This window comes from Eschscholzia californica, unplaced genomic scaffold (assembly GCF_041429995.1).
Source record: "Eschscholzia californica isolate CP2 unplaced genomic scaffold, dmEscCali1.0.p SCAF_4, whole genome shotgun sequence".
In the NCBI taxonomy this organism is placed as follows: Eukaryota; Viridiplantae; Streptophyta; class Magnoliopsida; order Ranunculales; family Papaveraceae; genus Eschscholzia; species Eschscholzia californica.
The window spans coordinates 6,997,743-7,023,020 of NW_028238461.1; the positions used below are offsets into that span (position 1 = coordinate 6,997,743).

Genomic DNA, 25,278 nt, shown 5'->3' on the forward strand with positions numbered 1-25,278 from the left:
TTAATCTTTCTAGCTTGATATTTCTGTCTCTCTAGTTCGATCGATCTCTCTCTCACATAGGACATCTCCTCCCTAACTAGTTTCTCTCACACTATCCGTTTGTGCATCTCTTTTTTTATTATTCCTTTTTTTGTTTATGTGACTTGAACTCTCTTTCACACCCTTGCTTCTCCCTAACTAGTTTCTCTCACACTATCCATTTGTGCATCTCTTTTTTTATTATTCCTTTTTTTTGTTTACGTGACTTGAACTCTCTTTCACACCCTTGCTTCAACCCAATCCTTTAATCAGGGACGGAATTGTGTGTAGGCCATGGGGGGCTTGCTCCCTTGGCCTACAAACATTTTCATGGTTGAGTCGACAATGAGAAGCAATTTTGGGAGCTATAGGTTTATTGGCCCCCACCTTACTCCTCACACACCAACAAAACTAACACGAGAGTGACCTAAAAATACAAATTCGAGCTTATAAAATATCTGAAACCTAAATCAATCCCTAAATGTAGTTGGTAAATTGTTCATTTTACTTGGTTAGTCATTGTTTACTGGACGAAAACGTTATTTAATTCTGACGTAATTCGAACAAATCTCGACATCTAAGATGGCTCACATCAGATGTTGATCGTTGGCGTGTATGTTGTTGGAGGCGTAATAAAGCTTTTACTATTAATATTTCCTCGTAATCCCTCCCGGTTATTTTAAAACGTTTTCACGTGCCACTCCTCTTGGCTTATGATAAAATTGTATAACGTCCCCTCATTTCTTCTTATTTGAACCGTTGATCAGCAATGTGCAGTTCAAACATAGAGGTGATAAAGCAATCTAGTCACAAATTGGAATCCATGACTTTTAGTGAATATTGTGAAATTAAGCTTCCGATAAAACATACCACGACGAGTAACGTCAAACGTCTGTATTTTTTATTTTACTTATATATTTTTTGGGTAATATTTTCCTATAACTCGATCTTAAATGCAGTATCTAGAGGACGATAGCCGTCCCAAAATCAAACCTAGACTAGCTTTACCTAACCAGTTGAACCGATTTTGGCCCATGGTCGCATATATATAATATATATAGAACTTCACTCGGGCAAAGGAAGAGAAAGAAAAAACAACACAGAGGGTTTCTGCGTGATATCAATCCTTTCTCTTCCGGTAAGTTATTTTTTATTCACTTCGATTACTTTTTTCCCCTTTCGTTTTTGCTTCAATTGGATTCAATCCTTCGTTTTTAGAATCAATAACCTCTCAAAAGGGTTTCTTTTTCTTAAATTAAAACTAGGGTTTCTTATGTTAGGGTTGCAGGTTCTATTTTAAATCCTAAAAAAATTAAAAACTAGGGTTTCGCCTTGTTGATGATCTGCAAGATGTAACCGACTTTACCCACAAAATCGCTTCTTTCTATCTGTGTTTGGTTCATCTAGGGTTTATTTTGAACATATTATGTACTCCTGTGATGTTCTCTTCCAAATCTTGTTTAAACAAATTGGTTCTAACTTATACAAGTATATTTGTCTTATGAGAGGTTTCCATATTATTATTCATTTAGGGTTTTGCTTTGGGGAAGTTCCCTTAATGTTTTCATATTTGGATTTGGATTTTTGTTAGTTAGTTTATATGCATTGAACTTTTCTATCTTACTTGTTAACAAATTTACTCAGTCCAGTTTCTGATATTGACAGGATAATTTCGTTGTCGTCGAGCCATGGGAAAAAGAAAGTCGAGAGCGAAGCCAGCTTCAAAGAAACGAATGGACAAGCTTGATACAGTTTTCAGTTGCCCCTTTTGTAACCATGGAAGTAGTGTTGAATGTCGAATTGATATGAAGAATTTGATTGGCGAAGCTGTCTGCGGGATTTGCCAAGAGAGCTTTAGCACAACCATCAACGCCTTGACCGAGCCGATAGATGTGTATAGTGAATGGATTGATGAATGTGAAAGGGTCAATGCGGTTGATGATGAGTAACGGCAAAAGAGAGGTGTTCAGGATCGACTACTTCAAGCACAATGAAGAAAATGAAGTTTGTTTGCAAGCTCATTCCTTCGTAAAACCCGGAGTTTAGATCCTGATAGCAAAGCAGCTTTTAATTCAGATCAAGTAATACTACATATATATTGAGATCCGACAATAAGTTCTGTACTTGCAAAGTTGTTATGTTTGCTTAGGTGATATATGTCAAAAGTATGTATTATTTTCAATGACTAATGAAAGTTTGTTTCCGTAGAATGAGTATGATATGAAAACTTCCATCTAATTCAATATCAATAGTTTTTTCTTTTTTGGGAAATTGACTACGGTCTACGTGACATCAAAGATGTGATAAGCACCGTAACTGCCTGATTCAAACTTTAACAAAAACGGGTCTATATATATCAAAGATGGCCAACAACATTATTTATACTTTAATATATTAAATTCAAACCTGAGAGTCCGAACGGGTCTATATCAAAAATGGCCAACAACATTATTTATACTTTAATATATCAAGTTCGAAAGAGTCCAAGACACTTACATTTAGGATTCTGGAGTCCACCACTTACTCTACTAAATGTATCATGATGTTGGAGTCACGTACTCTACCAAATGTATCATGATGTTGGAGTCTCTATTTTCTCTCATATGTACCCTTAGAGTATCTCCAATGCAACCCACATACTCTAAATCTTAGAGTGTCACATATGACTTTTTTAGAATTTTTCTTTAAAATTCATCTTCAATGCAAAACTCAACGCGAATCTCTAAAATGACGTATGAAGATTTATTTTAGAGATCCTTAAGAGGACACTCTAAATTTAGATTGTCCTCTTGAGGATCTCTAAGTGCCACATAAGTAAATCGATTAATTTTATACCAAAATATAGGTTTTTAGAATTTCTCCTTACATGTTGCATAGGAGAAGGTTTTCTAATAGAGTATCTCTAAATGGGCAAATAGGAAAGAAATCATTTAGAGATCCGCTTTTCACACTTGACACATAAGATTTTTAGAATTTTTTTAGTATTGCAATGGAGATGCTCTTACTATATTCATCTACTCTCCCTGGCAAAAGGTTTTTAGAAACCTGCTTCAAATGCACAAAAAAGTGAATAAAAAATTTTCAGCTGTGTTCATCTCTCTCCGGCATTATGTTACTTCTCTCTCTAGTTCCTTTTTCAGATATCAGACTAAACAATCAAGTTTAAAGCAAGTAACGTAGCACCAGTTTCAACAAAAAAAGAAGAGAAAAAGTAACATAGCACCAATTATCATTGATTGTGAGCTTAATAAACCGAACTACATGCATATAAAATAACCTCTTAAAACAGTAATTATATTCGACGCCAACACAAACCACAAAAACTTCATAAGAGCTTCCAAAAATCTAAGGGAAAGAATTGCAGCTATATTGCAATTCGATACCACCTATACAAATTTATTTTCAGTCATTGCCTTATATGTTAGCTGAGCAATCAGTGATTGCTCTGAATCAGTGATCATTTTCTTCACCTCTGGTTAATGATCGCTCCTTCTCACCTGCTATGTCCCACAATAATCTTTCAGATTATCAACAGTATATCCATCTGCAGCACTTACTCCATAACTAAAATTTTCATTTGGACCAGGAATCTGATTCGGAACTGAACAAAGATTTCCTGTTTTCTCCTTCATGTTAACCTTTGACCTACTACCCTTGACAGATAATTTATTGTCCTGAGATACAGCAGTTAACCTTCCCATTTGCTTCTGTAGATCGACAAGTGGGTCAGTACTTACTTTTCCTTTCGGACTCTTCTTTCCATTGGAAAGCTTGAATTCCAGCCTATATAAAGCAGAGGCATCACTATTGTCTATCTCATATTCGTATAGGTGCCACTCAAAACCAGTAAGTGGTTGTGGGTCCATGTAGTATGACCTTTTCGAACCTCCAAATTCCTTCATCACCTGTTTCCTTGATTCGTGCCATCCACGACCTGCATAATCAGGCAATGATCTCTGCTTTCTGGTACCACTCTCAAATGCTCTTCGAGGCTTATCGAAAAAGAGCCACTCCCTAATTGTTTCGCCATTGACAAGAGAAAGATCAAAGAGCTCTGCAATATTAACAAGAAAGTAACTAGTCATACCAAGGCCAGGACAGAACCACAAAATGTAAGATAGTAACGTTATATATATATATATATACATATTTCAACTGTGACATAGTGAATGCTTACCAGGGATATATATATATATATATATATATATATATATATATATATATATATATATATATATACATATTTCAACTGTGACATAGTGAATGCTTACCAGGGGCGTTCCATGGAGACTTTGTCGTAGCAGCACCCTCACACACTGGAATACCAACGTGTTTTCCCTGAGTCTTAGCATTAAGAGAGGAAAATAGTGGACCATCTTTCAGACCTATGCCCCCAGGTCTCACGACTGGACTCATACCAGGTGGGCCTTCGTTCATGGCTAGACCAGCATGATAGCTACTGCAATAGTCTTCGTACCATTCTGATACTTGAACGGGCCTTGGACAATCCCAAAGTGCACATATGGGACCTAAGAAGGCAGATGGTGGAAGATATATAGCAGGCTGCAGGTCAGAGATATAGGGCATGGCATCCTCGCCAAACTGTCCCGTAAAATCAAAACCAGAACTAGGGTTATTGTCGTACTCCTGATGTAAATTAAATTGATTCAGCTCGAACTGATTAGCTACATCCAAGCCATTCATCAAATTCTGATTCATCACTGGAGGAGAGCCCAGAACATGCCCTTCAAATTCGTGCTCTTTTGGGTCTTGATGAACGAAATAGTCCTAGAAGTAACATAACATACAGCTTATCAGTGAGCCAGTTACCATCTAGCCTCATAAACAAGACAAGTGAAAAAAGTAAGCAATACAAGATTAATATACCAAGCCAAGAAATTGAGTTATAGATGTTATTTTAGATAAAGGTGCTTCTTCAGAGAACGACCTGAGAAACTAGTAAATGATTTTAATCATACTTTCCATGAGATGGTCCAGTTATTCATGGATACACTGGGAATCTTCAACTGATTCGTGCAAGAGAAAAGAGTAAATGCTCGAGAATTAAGGAGTACTGAAAAACGTAACATGACATGCTTAATGTATTATATGACTAGGGAGATAAAAGGCGAGTTCCGACGTTGATAACTAAAGGAGGATTATAAAATATAGAGCAAGAGAAAGTACATAAGACAGAACAGACAATAATCTAGAGAAGTGTGGTGAATGCAATGATAGAGAAGACTAGAATAGAAAATAGAAGACTTAGACTATCTTTATCATTTATAACTCTATATATGACAATCAAGCATCAATAGACATGGAACGAACTAACAAGAGTAGGTAGGCGAAAGAATAGGAAATCCTCACTCCTCGTACCAATTCTTTACCATCTCCCGCTCTAAATTCCTAATTAGTTTACATAAGTACCACTAATTTCTCGATATAAGAGATAGGCCAATATGAGGCTAGTAATCATCTGAAGAAGATGATAATTGCTCAATAACAAAATGACCCGACGAGCCCTACTTGAGCAAAATATAAATGCTTCCCAGCTATATTGGTATCAAGAACTCCAAGGAATGCTGTACGGAACCCACCGTACTTCTCTTTCTTACTATCTTCTTTCTTAAATTGAACTAAATTTTGCAACAGGGTCATAAGTTATAACTTGATATTTTATACCTACTAGATTTCAGAATAAATAGATGTTGTTTAATAGGCAATATCTAACAACAATCAAATTTAACAAACCAAGTTATAACAAAATCAATAATTTGCGAAAAGCAGTGAAGCAAATTAGGCATGCGATAAAAATCTCACCTCATGAAATATGGTAGGAGCATCTCTCTCTGGAAGGTTTGGAACATCAGGCTCGGGTTTCGGCTTTCCTGTTTCTTTCAAAGCACTGGTTGCATCATCTTCTTCATCACGTTGCTCCAACAGACGTTGAAGATCAGCCGAGAAAGAACCCAGACTACCACCCTATACAAAACTTCTAGTCAATTAAGATGATTCAAAACTCAAAGAACTAATCTAGAAAGAGCGAGAGAGAGAGTCTCACCAGTAAGGAAGAAGCAGGAGATGGCTCATTGAGTTCAGCTCCCCACTCCTTTAGCATCTGATGAACTTGCTCCTCTATCAGAGCTACATCCCCGGCACGACTTTCCTTTCGAGCCAATTGCAGATCAGTAAACAAACCTTGAAGATCATCCACCCGATTCTTGGCCTTATCCTTGAAGAGCTTGTGAGAAGTAGATTTACAACTTCTCTTCGACCCTTCCATCATACAAAATCGAACTTCCCACGAAAACCCTAGAGATGAAAACCAAATTAAAACTTAATTTAAACCCTAAAAACCTACAAGAAGTACAACTTTCACAAATATACCCAAATTTTTAAATCAACATAAACTAACATAAAAAAATAAGTGAATTAAAATCTTCATTGAACGTAGGTCCACTATTTTCTAACCCTAGAAGCCTCCAATTTCAAAGATTAAACCCAAACAATAGAGAAGAAATTGGAAACCCTTGAAGAAATATTAAGACAAAAGATAATGCAGATGTAATTGATACCCTAGTTTGATACTTACCCACAATAATTATAGATTTTTCTGTTTATACCTTGAAGAAATTAATGAAAAAGAGGGCTAGATTGAGCAGAAGACGGTGAGATCGAGAAAATAGTCAAGGAAAGTTTGATTTCTGAAGAACTCTCTCTCTCTCTCCTCTCCCCTATCTCTCTCCGCTTCAGAAGACGACCTCAATGAAAAGCAAGATGGGGAATAGAAATGTACGCGGCAAAAGCAAAAAAATAAAAAGAAGGGTTTATTCTCTAGTCTTTAGACAAGATTTTTTCTTACTGTATTTTGGAGTAGTATTTACAAGTCCGCCCCTTGACTTCTAGTTGACTTTTTAAAGTACTATATATTGTTTTGGGAGATTTTGGGCAACTGGTATTTACATAGCACTATAGCAATATACAGAGTTGGTTATTTACAGGGAAAGTTTTATAAGACCTTCCATTCTTGTTAAAAGGGCCTTCCGTTAAGAGAATATTTAGTACGAATTCATCGAATTTATAAGAAAATATTCGGTACGAGTCCACCGAAATTCCAAATTCAGATGAGGGACTCTTTTAACAAGAATGGAGACTCGTATAGAACTTCCCTATTAGGAGAGCATACTTTTAGTATCTATGGTTATTATAATTAAAATATTATTTTGTATTTAAAAGTAAAGACTTAAATTCAGTACGAAGTCCCTCAAGTTAAACGATATGATAAAACTCTAAGCCTGAAATTAATAGCTAAACATCATTAGAATTAAAGACAAAATCAAAAGGGATTTTAATTAAGATTTCAATTAGTCAAATCTTTGGGTTCTTAAGGTTCTTTTAATTGGATTGATAAGGCTTATAATTTCTTGTGTTGGGTATTGTTGTTGGTTTGATTAGAAATGAATTTTGATTTTCTCCATGAGAAATAATGGGTTATTAAATACAAATAGAATTAAGATTTCCATACAGGTAGGATTGGTTGGTTTTCGCTTGGGTTTTATTAAATTTTTATTGTGTGAAGTTTAAACTCGGGCAACCATGAAAAAATATTTGAGGAAGACGATATATTTCGGTAGATCCGTTGTGTAGGAGAAAAGATTTTTCGGCATATAAGTTTGAAAATCAATCGTTTTTTTTGTCGCCGTATTTTTCATCATTTTTTTTGTTGTTTGTGACTGATTTTTTATTTATTTATTTATAGCAAATTTCAAACACTTTGTTTTTTTTTTTTGATGAGAGATCAAACACTTTGTTAGTTTGTTATGTTTTTTATATGTAAACTTGACATTTGTAGGTTGTTTACATAATAGTTGTAAGTGGATCACATTTTTTCTAAAATTTTGTTATAAGAAAAGATGCAAAAAAGAAAAAGCGGTGGCTTCCCCAATTATTTTTGTGCAAAATGACATTGTTGACCTAAATTTTTGGATAAAAATGTGCCGGAAAAACTTCATTGTCAAAAGCATCAACTGGCCGAAATTCTAAGTTGCTGTCAAAAATGAAGAAATTGATTTTACATTATAAATCTTAGTTTTCTTTCGAAGAATTACATAAGTTTTTTTTTTTTATCTTACCTCTACAAATATATTTTCACTCAAAATATTATTACTATGAAACCAACGATTCTTAAGAGTTCTCGATTGTTAACCTCCCCCTTTAATGAGTTAATGAGGATGCTTTACCTTCAACTTCCTCGAGTAGTGAAGCCTATTAAACTTCTCCACTAATGAAGCTTCAAACTAATTTCCTCCATTTACAACATTTGTGGTCGATGCATGAGTGTGCGGATGGTGTTGATGCTTGTGGATAATAGTGGTAGCATTTGGGGACGAAGAAGGCATAAAATAAGAAGAGTAACACTACACAAACCGCCCCCTTAAACTGCCTATTAAACTGTCCGAGAGAGAAACTCTTCATTTGGAGAGAGAAACAAGGGATTCTCTCTAGACGGTTTAAGAGGCAGTTGCAACTTTCAACAAAAAAAAGAGCCATTTGCAAAGGGGTGGGCTGCGTAGTGTTTTTCAAATAAGAATGAACCTTAATTTCAGTTTGATCCTTGAGGAAATTTCATTCATTTTAGCCCTTATTTGATCCGAAAATACCAAACGTATATTTAAAAAGAAATACCAATGACCAGATTTTCAGAGCAATTAATCAGAGTCGAATTAGAGGGGATTTCTGGAGAAAAGGCAGGCGAGACTTAGCATTTTTTTGGCAGAACTTCCATCGAGTCTGGAACCAAAGGCGGAGCAACACTTGATATTTATAGATGATATCTTCTCTCTATTTCTTCTTTTTTTGTTATAAATCTTTCATCATGACTACGATTAGTGAACACATGGATTTCTCATGGATTTCTGATTCTTCATCTAGAGTGGAAGATGAAATCCATATTTGATATGGTGGTGCATGTTTCTTAATCAATTAAACTCTTTTATTTAGAATTTAATGGATACTTAATTATTATTCTTCTATAGTCTTGTTGGATTTCTTTCATTGTTTATGCTTTTAGTTTGATATATCACGGTGGGTAAAACTTTTGATGATATGTTTTTTTTTTATGGGAATTGATGATATGTTCTTATTGATTGATAATAGTAAAGAAATTTTATTTTCTAAAAAAAAAAAAAAAAAGAAGGTGATTATGATTTTTTGCAATAGTGCTACGTAGAATAATTGTCCGGAATCTAGATGATTCATCATCTTAGGTTTCGCGTTATAAAAAAAATTTAATTAGATGGAAACTTGTTTGAAACGTGACTTTATGTGGCCAATTCTAAGAGCAACTCCAATTCAGTCTGTCTTAGACAAAAAAACACTTTTGCACCCAAAATTTTCAGCACTTTTTCATCAAAATTTTCGGCCTCAGCTCAGCCTCAAAAATTCAGCTCCAATCCCAGTCTCTCTTGAGGCTGAAACTTTGTTCATGTGGGAAACGTGTGTGTGACCTTTTTGTTAGTGTGCGAAAAACGTGTTTTGTGTATATAAAAAACACGTGTTTGAACTATTTTGGAAATAATAATCTTTTTTCCAAAGTTGAAAAATTATTCGGGGACGGACATTTTGGTGGGATGTATTTTAATTGGTAATGTGTGGAGTTCAAAAAGAATATTTAAACTAATTGCAATTTGCAAAAAAAAAACAAAAAAAAAAAAGAGAAAATCTAGCCGTTGGATAAAATCCAACGGTTGGGATCCCAACGGTCATGTTGGAAGCTTTCAGTCGCCCCTAATGTCGGTTGGGGCTCCAACCCAACCGACTGTGGTTGGAGGGTGGGGTTGAGTTCAAAATTTTGAATTTTTGGCCTCAGCCTGACCCTCCCTTGGAGTTGCTCTAAGACTTTAGCTTTTTTCTATTTATTCTTTTCGATTGTTTATTTGTTTATTTCTTATCAATCAAAATTCTAAGTTTTTTTATTTTATTTTACTAATTAAGAATCAAAATAGATTTCAACTTGTCTTCGTGGATCCACCTCGGTCTTACCGAACATTATTAGTTGACAGACGTACACTTGCCCGCAGTAACAATCAAAATTTTATTATTACTAGTTTAGAATCAAATTTGACTGTGTTGTAGCCACAATCTATACCTGGTATACTAGAGAGAGACTGGGGATTCAGTGGCAGTGGACACCCTACCCTCTCTGCCTAGGAATCTGTCTTCCTAGAGAAATCAAAAGAGGTAAAGAGAGAAAGACAAGGAGAGAGAACAGTTATGCTTCAAACAAGAATTAACAAAAGGGAGAGACAACATGGAATCATTTATTATTAGCTTAGCCCATTTGCAATGGGTCACTCAAACTCTAACACTTAAGAGCCGAGTTTAGGTTAAAACCCATCCCCAACGAAACACTCTATTAAAAACTCCATGATGACGTGTAACATTTCTAGAGTTTATCTTGAGTGACCCATATTTGGGGTTACTTTTCTTTCAGTTTTAGGTCTTGCATAGTAAACAGAAAACTATGATCTGCCAACGCAGAAATCTATTACCTAAAAACCCTTTGCTCAAACAGAGTAAATCCAATTGAATAAGATATCAAGTATTACAGGAAATTTTTATCAATAAACGGCCATTCTGTATATCTTACTGAGCCGGTGGTTGTGATTTGGGTGCTTCAGTGGGTTGAGGGTGTCTTAATCTGAAGATACCAGAGAGTCCTTGTCCATGGGCTAGTTGCTCGAGTTCTGCTAGTTTTTGCTTAACCAGCTCCAATTCTCTTTCTAAACTTTCGTCTTTCTGCTTCATGGCCTACAATAAAAGAACACAAGTTATTTACCTTAGCAGAAATTGACGACTCTTAGGGATCATACAAATGATGTTAACTTTATACGGAGATCAGAAGAATCTTAAACACAAAATTGAAGAAAATCGATTACCCACCAAATTGTTTTCAAGTGAATCGCCAAAAGCCCAAAACATTTCTCGTACACTGAAAACAATAGATTTTATGTTGTGACCTAAGTAGTTGAGGTCAGGACTTGGTTCAGGCTTTGTTCAGATTAAGCTTGAGCCTGTGGGAGTCTTTCAGGAGTGTACCTTTTTTTTTGTTCAGAAACGAGAGTTTTACGAAAGAATATCATTACCCAGTAGAGGCCCTTCGTATATTACCTCTAGTTCTTGCCTGCGTAATTCCTCCTTTCTTGCTTCAGAGTTAGAACTTCTTTGGACCTCAAAGATCACAGCAGCACCAGCAACCTGAACAATATATGCATGCAACTCAAATATTAACATTGAAAAAGAAGATTATTTTGGAAGCGTTAAATCAACATCTGTATACATGGAAGCACGGAAACTTTTCAATGGGGATTAATTTGGAAGGGGTTATTGGGCTCTAATCATATTACTGAAATTTCTTCTAAATAACGGAGATAAAACCATTAAAATGAAAGTAAACTTTAATTTGCCTTCTTCACTCAGTCGCTAACAAAAGCAAGTTCTTAGCTAGGTGCCCCCAATGTTCTCAGCAAGTTTTATCCAAAAGAATCAGTCTGTTGGAAAACTAAAATATTTCAGTTCCAAAACAAGTTCATGACCAGCACTTAAAACATATAAAAATAACTAACAATTCAAAAAAAACATATCAAAATAACTCAATGGAAGTTTTAAAAAATTTAGAGTTTTGAAATTTGGCCAGAATATCCAGTCTAGACGTCTCAATGATCTCATAGGACTTTCTGCTACATTTTAACAAGTCAATCAAAAGGAAAAGCAAACATAATGGCTGGTATGCGAGTAGGAAATATATTGGTTTTTTGGTAATGGAGTTATACGAAGAAACCTTACATACGTTCAACAAGCAGACGTAATGTATGATGCACAAAAACTTACGAAAATATCACATCTCCCCTCATTTATTACAGGCAACGGTAGAACGAGAAGCAACTACATATATATATTCAGGATTCAGGAAAATATTTACCGAGAAAACAAAGAGTTCGCCAAGAAGATCTGCAGCAGCTTGAACAGCTTTTTCCTCATTCAAAGGGCGGATTTCAACATCAGTTGCACGACCATAAATTCGTCTTTGCACAGTTGTCGTAAACCGATGGTTCGTCTGAGATACAAATAGTAAGTCAATAACTAGATACTATAGCTCTATGCAAAAGTTATTATAACTAGATCACAGTTAACCAATACAAACATTTACTAATAGACATGGAAAGACCAGTTTAGACTAGATATATCTCAAATTTTCATGCTAAAATGCTAAGTACTAAAGACGGTTTTCGTTTCTCAAAGTTTAACTCCAACCAATTCCACAATCTTGTCAACTACACTCTTAACAATAACATCATACTAAACAATCAATTTTGTCGACCATATGACATTGTAAAGTCACAACTAGAACCATCAAACTCTAATAGTTAAGCAGTTTATGTTTAGGGAAATTTGATCAAAACTCCTCATAATTTTTTTGCTTTGGTGAAATAGGGTCACTCTTAGGTATTTCGTACTTTGCAACTGATGATTGCAAGAGGGTTGCAACTGCGGCTAAAGGGTTGCAAAAAATATTGAGTTTTTAACCGAACAAAATACAAATGTTGGGTTTTTAACCTCAAGTTCAATTGTTCAAAACACACAGTATGACATTAACAATTACAAGTATGATCAATCACATCAATTATACAAGTGGGTAGTCAAGAATTGTCTATAATAGTACACACAAAGTTCAAGTATCGTGAACAAACCCAAAATCAAAAACTAAAAAAGATAGTAGAGAGAAAACTGAACCTGGGCAAAATTGATGATTAACTGACGAAACCTGGGGTGCAATCCAGCCTCTTTTTTTAACCTAGTTGCTATAGGTTTGCATAAGGTTTTAAGGAGGAGTGTCCCGAGCTTAACTACAGGGAGGATCATATCGTGATTCTTCTTCTAATAGCTTCTTTGAATATTGAAGACCAAGTGCTCGATCTTTTGCCCAAACGAAAACGAATTACTATTATAAGCTATAATACGTTGGAATCAGTATTCTTGAAGAACAAGAAATGGGTAGGAACTGAATCGCTTCCTTCATCTTACTTTGATGGTTGGCTGGAATGTTACTTGGTACAAAGGGAAATGAAAGATTAAGGACGCCCGTCGTCCGGACGGTGAGTTAAGAGGAGAATCTTTATATGGGTTCATTCGTTGTTGGCCCCATATTTGTGAATAATTGGCTATGTTTTTTTTTTCCCAATTACTCATATTTAACATCTTGTTTTGGTTCCTATGACACGGAATTTTCACTCTTTTCTCCCCAATTTTGTGCTTGTGGATTGTGGTGTTTTGACATAATTATTTTGTTTTTCTTGGGAGGTTTTTTGTTTTTTTTTTTCCGCATTCCCCCACTTTCATATTTCTTCTTTTTCCGCAGATAAATACGTTTATCGACCTTCTTCTTTCTGCTTCCTCGTTTACCACCGGTGTCACTTCCAACAACAACACTTTTACCACCACTACCTACATCTTTACCACAGCCACCGACTCCTTTTGCTCTTTCTCTCTCTTTCTCTATTCTCTTTCTCTCACTCAGTTGGCTCCTCTTAGTCGACTGGAATCCCGACGAAGATATGAAAATTATTCGTGAAGACAACTGACTCGACCACAAACATACTTATGGTAACTTTTTGACTTATAAGTAACATTTTTTTTTTTTTTTTTGTATTTCAACAAAAAAAAAAGTAACATTTTTGCCAGACATACTTATGATAATTTTTTACTTTTTAAAAGTAAAATAACTTCTACTACAAGCAAAAGTACTTATACTTTTGGTTGCCAAACGACACCTAAATATAAGAATGTTCAAAGAAAATGGAAGGTGTTGGTGGAAGCAGAAGGACAGAGTAAAATAAATTGAAAAAAGATTGATTTTAATGAAGGTCTTCGACAGAAGCCCAACCAACAACCTTCTTAGATTGAAGAATAAATGTGAGAAAAGGAGGATATACGTAGTCAAGGAGAGAGAAACCAATGAGCTAGATAAATACCTGGGAACGAAACAAATTTAGGCCAAACACCACAAAGATAGAATTGGAAGGCCAGCGCTTTGGGGAAATTTAAATAGTTTTTGGGGTGTGAAAATTTAAAGGGAATATGTAAAATTTTCTGGGGAAATTGTCCACCTCACTCTCTCTCTCACCACCTCACCCCTCTCCACCATACACGTCTCTCCACCTCATCTCTTTCTTCTCCGACGAAGGTCGCCGGTCGAAAAAATTTCGGTCGGCGACCTTCAACATAAATTTTTTTCTTAGACTCTTCTCTTTCTCTCTCTCTGAAAAAAACCTCATTCTCTCTCATAATATTCCGGAGAAAGGGGTTCCTTTCGCCGGAGAAACCAGACCGGAATCTGGTTTCATCAACCAGAACTCGGTCTGGTTACATCAACCAGATCTCGGTAAACCAGACCTTCAAGGTCTGGTTTCTCCGGCGAAGAGGGTTCCTTCGCTGGAGTTTCTAGAGAGAGAGAGTGATTTTTTTTTTTAATGGTCGCCGGCCGGAAAAATTTTCGGTCGGCAACCTAATAAGAGAAGAGAGAGAGATAATGGTAGGGGGAGAGAAGATGAGGTGGTGAGAGAGAGAGAGGTGAGGTGGGGTTTTTTTATTTTTCCCTCTAACAACTTGCAAAATAAAATTGTCAAACAAAATTGACCAATTTTTGACCAAGTCTTCACACCCTGGAAACTATTTAGCTTTCCTCAAAGCGCTGGCCAATTGGAATCCATCCATCTATCGTGAGCAAGGAGAAATTGTCCTTGGGACGAATTTTGTTCAAATTGGTAATATCGACGCACATTCGATGCAATTCATTGTAAGAGAGCAAAAAGGTTAGAAGAAAAGAAATAAGGAAATAATAAACTCTCGCCGTTAAGTTTTAGTCATTTCTTGAGATAGTAAGAACGATTATGAAAACTGTATTTAAAGGTTTTGTAAAATTAGGTCTTTTCGATCGAAAAAAAACTGAAAAACTGTAACTTATTTGTTTACGACATTATCTACGAGGGGTAGTCAATCAAGACACGGGTTGACCTTCCAAAGTCAGTGAATGTATTCGACATTCAATCGAAAACACTATAAAGTATGGGAATGTCTAGGCCAATCAATCACGAACATTTTAAAGTTCGTGAATGTATAAGTCATTCAATCCCGGACATTTCGAAGTCCACGAATGTCAGGTGCATTTCGCAAAACCATGTACTTTGGTGGATTTAGACTTTCATTGACATTTTGGTGGATTATATGTAAAAAAAGAGTCAAACGTGTCAACCAAAAAATGAGCGACTTTCATGGACACTTATTGTATATTATAGTTTAATTAATACCAATGATCGTAATTAATATTAATTATTACTACGATCACTTGAAATTATAATTTTTTACTGATATTTTAAAAATTTCACGATATTTCAAAATCTATCATTATATTTCGAAGATACATAATGTGCGGGCTAACCCGTCTTATTTATGCCGACATAATCCATTATACCCAAACTACACCATTACCTTAACAATAATATGTATAGTAATATTGATATTATCGCAATAAGCAAAACAACTGCTTGCCCGTTTAGCTGCGCATCTACTCCAATAAGTGTGATTAATTTGCAGTGGAGGTTGAAACCACCATTTATTGAGTTGGTATAAATAAAAAGAATAATGAACAAACTTTCGTGTCCTTAGGATGGTCTTAAGGGCATGTATACGAACTTTAGAGGCCATGGTGTATTTGATGACGGTACTCGAGTAATGTACTTATTCACGATGCATTTGCATGGAAATCCATTAAAGTCTATACAAAATCAATGAAAATTGTCAATAAAAATTCATAAAGGATTATACGATGTACTCCTTCTGTCTCGCTTTATTTGGTCGTTACAAAATGGGATGGAGGTGGTCCAATGTCACTAGAAATGTCATTGAAGTGATGATGAGAACCTATTGAAACTTATACTCTCCACTGTCAATAGAAATATACATAGACATGAAGTTTGTAAATATCAACTAAAATCATGATTGACTATACCCCTTCCACGTACGTCTTTTTTAGAGTTTTGAATGTTGGCTAAATTCTATTATGATAATGCGTGAAGTAATGACAAGGCTAAAATATCAAAGCCCTAATCCACTATCTGAGTTACGGGCGAAAATGAAAGAATCAAACGGGCGACCAACAGACTGGCATCCAACCCACAAAATCCACGATCCGCGTGAGACACTGAAACCCAACTACAACCATCGATAAAAAAAAGTAAACTAACAACCCAGATCTATTATCCGCGTGCAACTATTAAAATAATCTGTGACCGTCAATAAGATCCACGATCTGACGGTTGAGATCTACTATCCGCGTGAAACACTTAAAATCAATTAAAACCGTCGATAAGAGCAACGAAGTGACGACCGAGATCTAATCACTACTTCCAAAACAAAATTTTCACTCTATAAATATCAATCCAAAATTCCCTCCAAACTCATCGATTCAACTTTCTCTTTTCCCTCTATTTTCCTGCAACTTTTACTCCCTTTTTCGATCTTCAATGGCGCGTACCAAGCAAACAGCTAGGAAATCAACCGGAGGAAAGGCTCCAAGGAAGCAATTAGCAACAAAAGCTGCTCGGAAATCTGCTCCGGCAACCGGAGGAGTGAAAAAACCTCATAGATTTAGGCCAGGAACTGTAGCCCTAAGAGAAATCAGGAAATACCAGAAAAGTACTGAGCTTTTGATTCGTAAACTTCCCTTTCAACGTCTTGTGCGTGAGATTGCTCAAGATTTTAAAACTGATCTTAGGTTTCAAAGTTCTGCTGTTGCTGCTCTTCAAGAAGCTGCTGAAGCTTATCTTGTTGGATTGTTTGAAGATACTAATTTGTGTGCGATTCATGCTAAGAGAGTTACAATCATGCCTAAAGATATTCAATTGGCTCGTCGTATTAGAGGTGAACGTGCTTGAAGATGGTTTATTTGTGTCGTTTTAATGGTGTTTGTATAAAATTTCTAGGGTTTTAATATGGGGTTTTAGGGGTTTACGGGATTATCTTGTAAGGGTATTTTGTTATGTTTGATCTGAACCTTGTTTAATCGATCTATTTGAATCAAACCCTAGTTTGTTCTTCAGTTCTTCTATTTGAATCAATTATGGTCCCTTAATTTGTCTCAAGTTCTAAACTTGGGAAGTGCCCAACAATTTATCAGTTTAGTGCTGTTGAAAGTTCATCTTAAAGCTGAATCAAACCATTCTTCTGCTACCTTCTTCTCAGGTAATGTCCAAATCCTGTCTTCAAGCTCTTGAGGAAGTTTCATATGAGCTCTGAAACTAAATGATAATTTTGATGGTCCATCCATTTTAGCTGGAAATCTCGACCTAATTACCCCACAGGCACTGCAATATTGTTGATTACTAATCCTTTATTTGCTAATTTCCCCAAACTGCAAATACATGTTAGAACAATGAACAAATTCTCTGTTATCTTCAAACTTGGATAATATTTTTGGGCTAGTATGAATTTTGAGAATTTGACGCATTGTGGGGTTGGAATTCTTGTTTTCGACATTGTTCCAGCCTGTTTTCAAGATAAGCTGGACAATATTTTTACTCAAATAAACTTCAAGAAGTTCACTAACTTTGTGTGTGATTGATTGACATTGTTCAAGTAATTGGGTTTTTCAAAAAATTTCTCGACATACATGACAAGGACAGAAATCCTTCCCAAGAGGAAACGATTGGTGATTGATGAAATTGAGAGAGTTTTCGTGACAACGGTGGAGGAGAAGATAAGAATGTGTGGTGCACCAGTGTTGCTCTTGAGGCCTTGAGGGTTGGGATGATCTCGCTTAGAATAGGTCCGGTGAAGGAGATTGAATTTCTTTGATATTTGAGTGTTTTTTTGAATGTGAAGATTCGTTTGATATAAGACCAAGATGAAGAGAAAGATGAGATTTAGGGCGTTTAAAAGTCGAGTACTAGAATTGCATCAAAAAAAGTTTGAGTACTAGAAGATGATTGAGAAGAAGGGTTGGAAGATGGAGGAGATGGGTAAATTTCTTAATAAAGAGGGAATAGAGCCGAAGGATTGAAATTACGTCGTCCGGCCAATAAGGCCAAATAACATTTCTCCCAAATTTGACACAAATGCCAATATAATAGGAACGGTGGATATTCTAGCAAGTTCATGTTATCTTTTGATCATATATCTAGAATTTCATGTTATCTGTTGATCATATTATCATATTTTATTTTGATCGATATGAAATGTCTAAATTGGCCGAGCTTATGTAGGAAATACTTTGGTAATGACAAAAATAGTAACAACATTTTCGATTTCTTCTAAAGAAGAATTTGATTCCATAAAACAATTCATGGCTCACTACATAAGAAACTTTATGGTAATACATTTCATAAAATTTCTATCTTATTTCCTTATACTCTGGAATTATAGAAAATATGGATCAAGGGTATACCTCAATGAGAGACCTAAACCCAAACAATGGAATGATCTTATAATCACTAAAACCTGATTCTGAGAAGATTTTCCTCCATTCATTTTCACTTCTCTCTCTTCCTGAAGTATACATGGTTAGCATGAACATATCATAGTACATTTGGGTTTCAATTGTCTCTTTCTCTTGTTCCTTATCCTCTTTCATCACAATCTCTATTATGATTACCTTTCCTCCTTCGTCTTTCGACGGAATGGCTTCTTTGCATTTCCTTAGTATTTTTACGCATTCGTTATCGCCCCAATCATGCAAAACATTCTGCCAAACCAAAATTGTAAAGATAAAAGCAAATTTATAGACAGTCAGACGAGTCAAATTCAGACACATAAAGAAAACAAGCACCAATTTCAAGAAATAAAAGAAAATCAAACTTACTTTCAATAATATGGCGTTGGCAGGGGGAATCGATTCAAACATGTCACCTGTAATGAAATCTAAGCTCTTAGTTCCCTGTAAATTTGCAACAACATAAGGGAGGTCAAGAACAGAACATTTCAAGTTTGGAAATGCTTCAGCAATGGCTTGAGCTGAAACTCCTTCTCCTCCTCCTACATCAATCAAAGACTTCAAATTTTCGAACACCGATTTACAGTCTTTGACTATCACACTCATCAACAATTGAGAATCGTTTGTCATTGCTTCATTAAAACTACGACCGTATTCAGGGTTTTGCCCCATGAAATTCCAAAATGTCATATTATGAGCAGCCTCGAACGCTGTCGATCCATTCCCTTGGAACCAAGATCCCAATGAATGGCAGGGTTTTATCATATCAGGATTTAGCAAATTGAGCACGTAAGACGATAACGAATACTTATTAGTACTGTTGTCTTTTAGTAAGAGCTTTGAAGATGGTGTTAGAATAAATCCTTCTTCATCTTGATTTTCGTCGACTTTTTGTTTAGTAAAGAAACCAGAATGGGTTAAAAGGCGCATAAGGCGAGACAGAGCATGGGTTTTTGAAGAGGGTAAAGAGAGAGATTCAGCAAGTTCAGAGAGAAGTATGGGTTTTCCATGGTTGTAGATAACATCTGGTATCCCTAATTCAACAGCACATTTCAGAGACATAGAACTTATAAAACTGCACATATGGTTTAAAACATGAGTATGAGCTTTCATTAACTCTTCACTCTTCAATTCTTGAGTAGTTGAATCCATTTTACAACTAAGTTTAGTGATTGGGGTTTTTTAGACAAGTAACAAACAAGTCATTGAATATATAAAAGAGAGAGAGAGAGATAAGAGTAATAGGTGAATTATTTGGGTCAAACTTTGAATCATTCCATCACTAATATAGATATTTTTTTTAGGGAATATGACTTCATATAAAGAAAATAAATCATTAAAAAAATGGTCATTATGTATGAAGATAAAATCTTTTATGTAATAATTTTATTTCCTCTATTACTTCTACAATAATGGAAATCCTACACACAATTCAATTTACAATTTTAGCATTTCCCATATAACACAAAATGGTAAAACTGGAAAATTAGTGAGGCACCTTCCTGAAGTCTACTATATTAAATTTGGAGATTATTATTATTATAATAGAGACAAAAACAAAATATCAAGTGATGATTTTAGAGTACCATTTAATAATTTTTGAGTTAAGAGCATCGACTAATGGTCAACCTTGATGACTTTTATAAAGTAACAATGAACTCACAACCATTAGTCGTTGATTGTTAATTCCTACTCTTTTGCATCCAGATGTTGAACATTATAGAGATCCAAGGATCTTTCTGATTTGATGGCGTCATTTCATTTTTCTTCAATAATTTTAGAGTTAAGAGCATGTACTAATGGTCAACCTTGACGACTTTAAAAAAAATAACAATGGGCTAAAGACCATTAGTCCTTGATTGTTGATTTAATAATTTCGAGTACTTTGTTTCATGTGGATGTTGAGAATTATAGAGATCCAAGGATCTTACTATTTTTAGGGCGTCTTTTCATTTTTCTTCAAGAAAATTAATAAATACAAAATAAGAAAGAAAATAATAAAAGATAACTAAAAATAAACAAGTAAATACAATAACATAAAATATATGTAATAAAATACAACTAAAACTACACTAAATTTAATTCAAAATTAAACTAACATTAACAGCAAAAGTCAAATTTAAATTTAAAATAGAAATAAATAAGTAAAAGCTTATAAATGATATAAAAAAGAATAAAAGTTGACGTATCAAACAAATAAAATAAAAATAAAAATCACTACAGAAGCGACTGATAGTAGCGCAATTTGTATCACATTAGTTAACGACGCTCAACCCCAATTGGCCGCCAGTTAATGCCTAAACTCAAATACATTTAAATCTCGCTTCAATGTTATCACTTGGATTTTTTCGTACAAAATATCTCTTAAATCTGATTACATGTCCTGATAAAGGGTAGGCCCTATTTTAGAGGTTATGTACATATTTTACCTACTCTTCTACCGGTACACAATTAGAATTACTTAAAATCTTTCATAAAAATTTCAGATTACAAAATACCTCCAAATGTAATTTATTGAATTTCTACACCAATTGAGTATATATTTTACTCTCAAGGGTTAATTAAGATGGGCATGGTTTATAATAAATGAGAAATATCTTCTTATCTGTCATAATTAATGGGAAACAAACAAAGCAGTAAATGGGGCACCGGGCACCTCCAAAATTAGAAGATGGAGAATGAAAGTGTATAATAGGTAGAATTTCAAAAATAGCATACTAAGTAATATGTTAAGACATAAATTCTTTATATTGTTAACTAAGAAAGATTCAACAAAGCTATAACTATACTTATATATATGAAGCACCCCCTGCACCACAAAAATAAGTGAATATTGAGGGAATTGAGTTTGCAATGGAATTCAGAACTAAAGAAATGGAGAAGGAGAATGAGTTGAAGATGCAAGTTCATACACATATTACCAAGGCTGTATTAGGCTATATAAGCTCAATGTCCTTGAAGTGTGCTGTTGAACTAAGCATACCAGATATCATCCACAACCATGGGAAACCCATATCTCTAACCACCCTCGTCGACTCTCTTTCCCTACCGCCTTCTAAAACCACTCACTTGAATAGCTTAATGCGCTATTTGGTTCACTCGGGCTTCTTTACTATGCAGAAACTTGATGAAGATAGAGAAGAAGAAGGGTTTTGGCTCACACCATTTTCAAGTATCTTGATAAAAGGTACTCCCAACACAATGTCCTCTGTTGTTCTTGCTCTGATTGATCCTGTGAAAGTAACTCCTTTTCATTTCTTGAGTGATTGGTTCAAAGGAAATGGTAACGGATCAACAGCATTTGAGTCTGTTCATGGTAAAAGCTTTTTTAAGTATTTAGAGAAGAATCCTGAATATGGGAAAACATTTGATGATGCCATGTCTAACAAATCTAAGTTAGAAATGGGTATAATTGTTAATGAGGGTAAGGAAGTATTTGAGAATTTGAAGTCTTTGGTTGATGTTGGAGGTGGAATTGGAATAACTGCTCAGGCTATTTCTGAGGCATTTCCTCAGATGAAATGTATTGTTTTTGATCTCCCTAATGTGATTTCAAAATCACCCAAGAATACTGAGACCATAGAGTTCATTGGTGGAGATATGTTTGAGTCAATTCCCAAGGCAGATGCAATTTTACTCAAGGTACACATTAAATATTTTCTTTTTAATATTCGATGAGATCGTCAAATGGGCTCACTATTTTTCTTATATACACTCGCATCAAATGTGTTTTTTTGTTAAAATCAAATGAGATACGAGGGCATATAACAAAAAAAATGAGTGTCTATAAATTTTTCCAATTTAAAACAGATCACATATATAACTCAAGTTGTAGTTTAGTGGTTCAGAATTTGATTTGTATATAACTGTAAATGGCGAAGGTACAAATCTTTTCTAAAACATTATGATATTCTGTTTTCACTACATAAAACTACCCCAATTTTAATGAATTATATACTTTGGACATTTCAAATGACCGGGACGATCTAGATTAAAGGATATGCAAATGCTTCTGTTTGGATTATTGTTTTATTTTTAGACAAGTCAAATAAACAAAATATTTTTTCTGAATTAAATTACGACTAGTCAGATCAATGAATTAAGAAAAAGAAATACGACGTTAGTTTTTTTTTATTTGTTACAATTGTTGTGATCAATGGCAGACTGTTTTACATGATTGGAACGACGATGATTGCATAAAAATATTGAAGAAATGCAAAGAAGCCCTTCCAAACAAAGGAGGAAAGGTGATTGTAGTAGAAATTGTCTTGGAGCAAGACAAGAAACAAGAACATGAGATAACTGAAGCCCAACTCTTGGTTGATATTATGATGATGACTACTTTTGCAAGTAAAGAAAGAACTGAAATAGAATGGAAAAAGCTATTCATGGATTCGGGTTTTACCCACTATAAAATAACTTCTCTCAACTACTGTGTGTCCATTATTGAAGTTTATCCTTAGTGGTTTATGTATTATTTATTATGATGTGGGTCGGGTTTGTCCATTGGATATTTTGTGGTTGAAATAAGTGAGGCTAGTTTGTCTTTCCTAGTTTGCCTAATACATAATGAATAGTTGAATCATAAATTCGGTCTAGAATAAGCTTTAACTTTTGAATTTACCTTTGCTCGTATGATTTAAATAAGAGTGGGAATTGGGCGAGTATGGGCACCAGGCGGGTTCCACTGGTGACGGGCATCGGGTGACCATGGTCTCTTCTGGGATCGGGTGTTCTCCACGGGCCCAATTCCCACCCCTAGGAGCACCTCCTTGTAAATGTGCTTGGGCTTTCCTAGCCTCTAAGGGCCTCCTCTTACCCCAAAAGTTAGTTCAAGAGGTACTATCTTCCCTCACACTTAAAACTGCCTACTTACCCCTCCCATAACTTAGAAAATCTGAAAAACTGATTCTCTCTCCCTTGGCGAAACAAACCGTGGAAAATATGAAAATGTTTGTAGAGTAAATGATTTTCAAAGTAAATTTTTTTCAGAGAAAATTTCTCTATTTTTTTTCCTTTCTCCAAGTTGCTATCAAACACAACTTAAGATTTTAGCTCCCATTCATTGGCATCACTTTTTGGGCTCTCTTTTGTTCTTGGGCTTGATTGTTATCTCTCCATCCTTCAGCTTTAGAAATTGAAATTTGGATATTTATGGTTTGTTGTTTCAAGAGAAAAGTCTGGTTACCGGTTTTGTTGCTTTGATTAATTTTTCCTATTGGATGTTGACGCTTTTGAGGTATCTAAATGTTTAACAGTACAATATTACTCCGATGAGTGAGAGATGGGGCCAATCAACGAACTTTCTCAATATTTCTCATTAGTCTCACAATCTATTCTAACAATTGTTCGATGATGGGCACACGAAGGTTGGCTACCCTTCTCTTTTTTTTCATAATCAATTTTTATTATTGGGTGTTGAGATTCATGGAGGCTTTTTAGATAACCAAATGTTGATCTGAAGCGGATTCGTTAATATCAATTCGAACTGGCTCTGGTTCGTTTGAAAAATGTGGTTCGAGGAAGGAACTATGTGTGGTGCAATTAGGCATGAATCAACACCAACTCCTCATAATTTGGTAACTTTTGCTCTATTAACAACCGTTTATGAATCATTTTTCTGCTTACATCCTTCATCTCATGTTCTACATCAAACTAACCCATTGGCACAAATATTTCATGGTTCTCGGTGTTGCTCTGCAACAGTCCCCCACCCCGTCCGTGGGGTGCTTGCCCCTAATATTTTGAGGCATCCTGACAATTATATACCAGACAATCGGATGTCCACCCCACCTCATATTGGCCCAGAAAGGTATTTCCTACCGACCATGCAATTCTTCGCAGTATATTCGACAAATCAAGAGGTGTAGCGACATAGCACTAGTTTCAAAATATCGTCGGGCTTTAACTTTTTTTAAAAAAGTATGTATCTGTGCAGTTCAAGTTACTGTCAAATTCACCAAGCAATATTTTGGTTTTTTAGGTGGGTCGCCTGCTCCATCAACTGCTAGAGAACCTCAAAGTTGTAAGGTAACACCGGAACGAGTGATCCAATACCGGAGATTCCGAGGATAACTTCCATGCATCCCCTTGTTTCTCTAATGAGGCCATAATTCCATAAAAGGGGTCCCATATGCTTGTGTTAAGTACCACCATATGAGCAACGAGAAAAGTCAACAATTTCTCTCAATATTTTCTCTAATATTCTTTTCCTCTATATTTTAGCATGTGTTCGAAAGACACATTCCATGAATCAAAATGATGTATGTAGAGGCTTTAGCTAATAAAGTTATGGAAGAAATCGATACAACAAAAATTAGAGGAAAAAATGTTAACACTGCTGAAACGGAAGTTTGCCAATGTCGGAATCCTGCATAATTTGGTTTCCTCATCTATAATGTCGTATTGATTGAGATTGTCGTTTTCCTATGGTCTTTCCACTTTCAAGGACAATCTAAAATTTGTTGAGTTTTTTGCTGTGCTAGTTGGCATGAAAGCGAGGTTTCTCCTGGATCAATGACAGATAATGAAGCTAGAAACACACTCATCAACAATGGCTGAAGGAACGCCCTTATGGTTAGTCATTGAATATATGAACCGAGAAAACACATAAGGTTGAGCTTCGTGAGATCTTGGTTAACAGTTTGAGTATCAACATGAATGCTTTCTAAATATGTACGTTTTATCAAAAGCCGACATGTAATGAAAAAGTT

The 25,278-nt window shown here is 35.2% G+C and overlaps 5 protein-coding genes across 7 annotated transcripts; 3 read left to right on the forward strand and 2 right to left on the reverse strand.

The window, feature by feature from the left end:
• Nucleotides 1-1,069: 1,069 nt before the first annotated feature.
• On the forward strand, nucleotides 1,070-2,225 carry LOC147542133 (transcription elongation factor-like protein). The gene is made up of 2 exons (XM_086636838.1): nucleotides 1,070-1,156; nucleotides 1,684-2,225. Exon 2 carries the CDS (start codon nucleotides 1,707-1,709, stop codon nucleotides 1,965-1,967), a length of 261 nt encoding a protein of 86 aa, XP_086492964.1. The 5' UTR covers nucleotides 1,070-1,156; nucleotides 1,684-1,706; the 3' UTR covers nucleotides 1,968-2,225.
• Nucleotides 2,226-3,222: 997 nt separating this feature from the next.
• On the reverse strand, nucleotides 3,223-13,380 carry LOC147542134 (transcription factor VOZ1-like). 3 transcript variants are annotated; one of them, XM_086638579.1, is made up of 8 exons: nucleotides 12,814-13,380; nucleotides 12,002-12,136; nucleotides 11,191-11,277; nucleotides 10,731-10,830; nucleotides 6,083-6,333; nucleotides 5,842-6,003; nucleotides 4,290-4,806; nucleotides 3,223-4,072 (listed from the first exon to the last, which is right to left on the reverse strand). In XM_086638579.1, exons 1-8 carry the CDS (start codon nucleotides 12,940-12,942, stop codon nucleotides 3,519-3,521), a joined length of 1,935 nt encoding a protein of 644 aa, XP_086494705.1. In that variant the 5' UTR covers nucleotides 12,943-13,380; the 3' UTR covers nucleotides 3,223-3,518. The 3 variants fall into 3 exon arrangements, with proteins under 3 accessions (XP_086494705.1, XP_086494706.1, XP_086494707.1); XM_086638580.1 differs by lacking the exons at nucleotides 10,731-10,830; nucleotides 11,191-11,277; nucleotides 12,002-12,136; nucleotides 12,814-13,380 and adding an exon at nucleotides 6,645-6,861; XM_086638581.1 differs by lacking the exons at nucleotides 10,731-10,830; nucleotides 11,191-11,277; nucleotides 12,002-12,136; nucleotides 12,814-13,380 and adding an exon at nucleotides 6,614-6,850.
• A 3,156-nt stretch (nucleotides 13,381-16,536) lies between these two features.
• LOC147542135 (histone H3.2) lies at nucleotides 16,537-17,176 on the forward strand. Its single transcript, XM_086637426.1, has one exon. It carries the CDS (start codon nucleotides 16,602-16,604, stop codon nucleotides 17,010-17,012), a length of 411 nt encoding a protein of 136 aa, XP_086493552.1. The 5' UTR covers nucleotides 16,537-16,601; the 3' UTR covers nucleotides 17,013-17,176.
• Nucleotides 17,177-18,380: 1,204 nt separating this feature from the next.
• LOC147542136 (trans-resveratrol di-O-methyltransferase-like) lies at nucleotides 18,381-19,854 on the reverse strand. The gene is made up of 2 exons (XM_086638437.1): nucleotides 18,935-19,854; nucleotides 18,381-18,817 (listed from the first exon to the last, which is right to left on the reverse strand). The coding sequence occupies exons 1-2, from the start codon at nucleotides 19,715-19,717 to the stop codon at nucleotides 18,509-18,511; spliced, it is 1,092 nt and encodes a 363-aa protein (XP_086494563.1). The 5' UTR covers nucleotides 19,718-19,854; the 3' UTR covers nucleotides 18,381-18,508.
• A 1,539-nt stretch (nucleotides 19,855-21,393) lies between these two features.
• LOC147542137 (pluviatolide O-methyltransferase-like) lies at nucleotides 21,394-23,154 on the forward strand. The gene is made up of 2 exons (XM_086636830.1): nucleotides 21,394-22,207; nucleotides 22,729-23,154. The coding sequence occupies exons 1-2, from the start codon at nucleotides 21,419-21,421 to the stop codon at nucleotides 23,026-23,028; spliced, it is 1,089 nt and encodes a 362-aa protein (XP_086492956.1). The 5' UTR covers nucleotides 21,394-21,418; the 3' UTR covers nucleotides 23,029-23,154.
• Nucleotides 23,155-25,278: the final 2,124 nt, after the last annotated feature.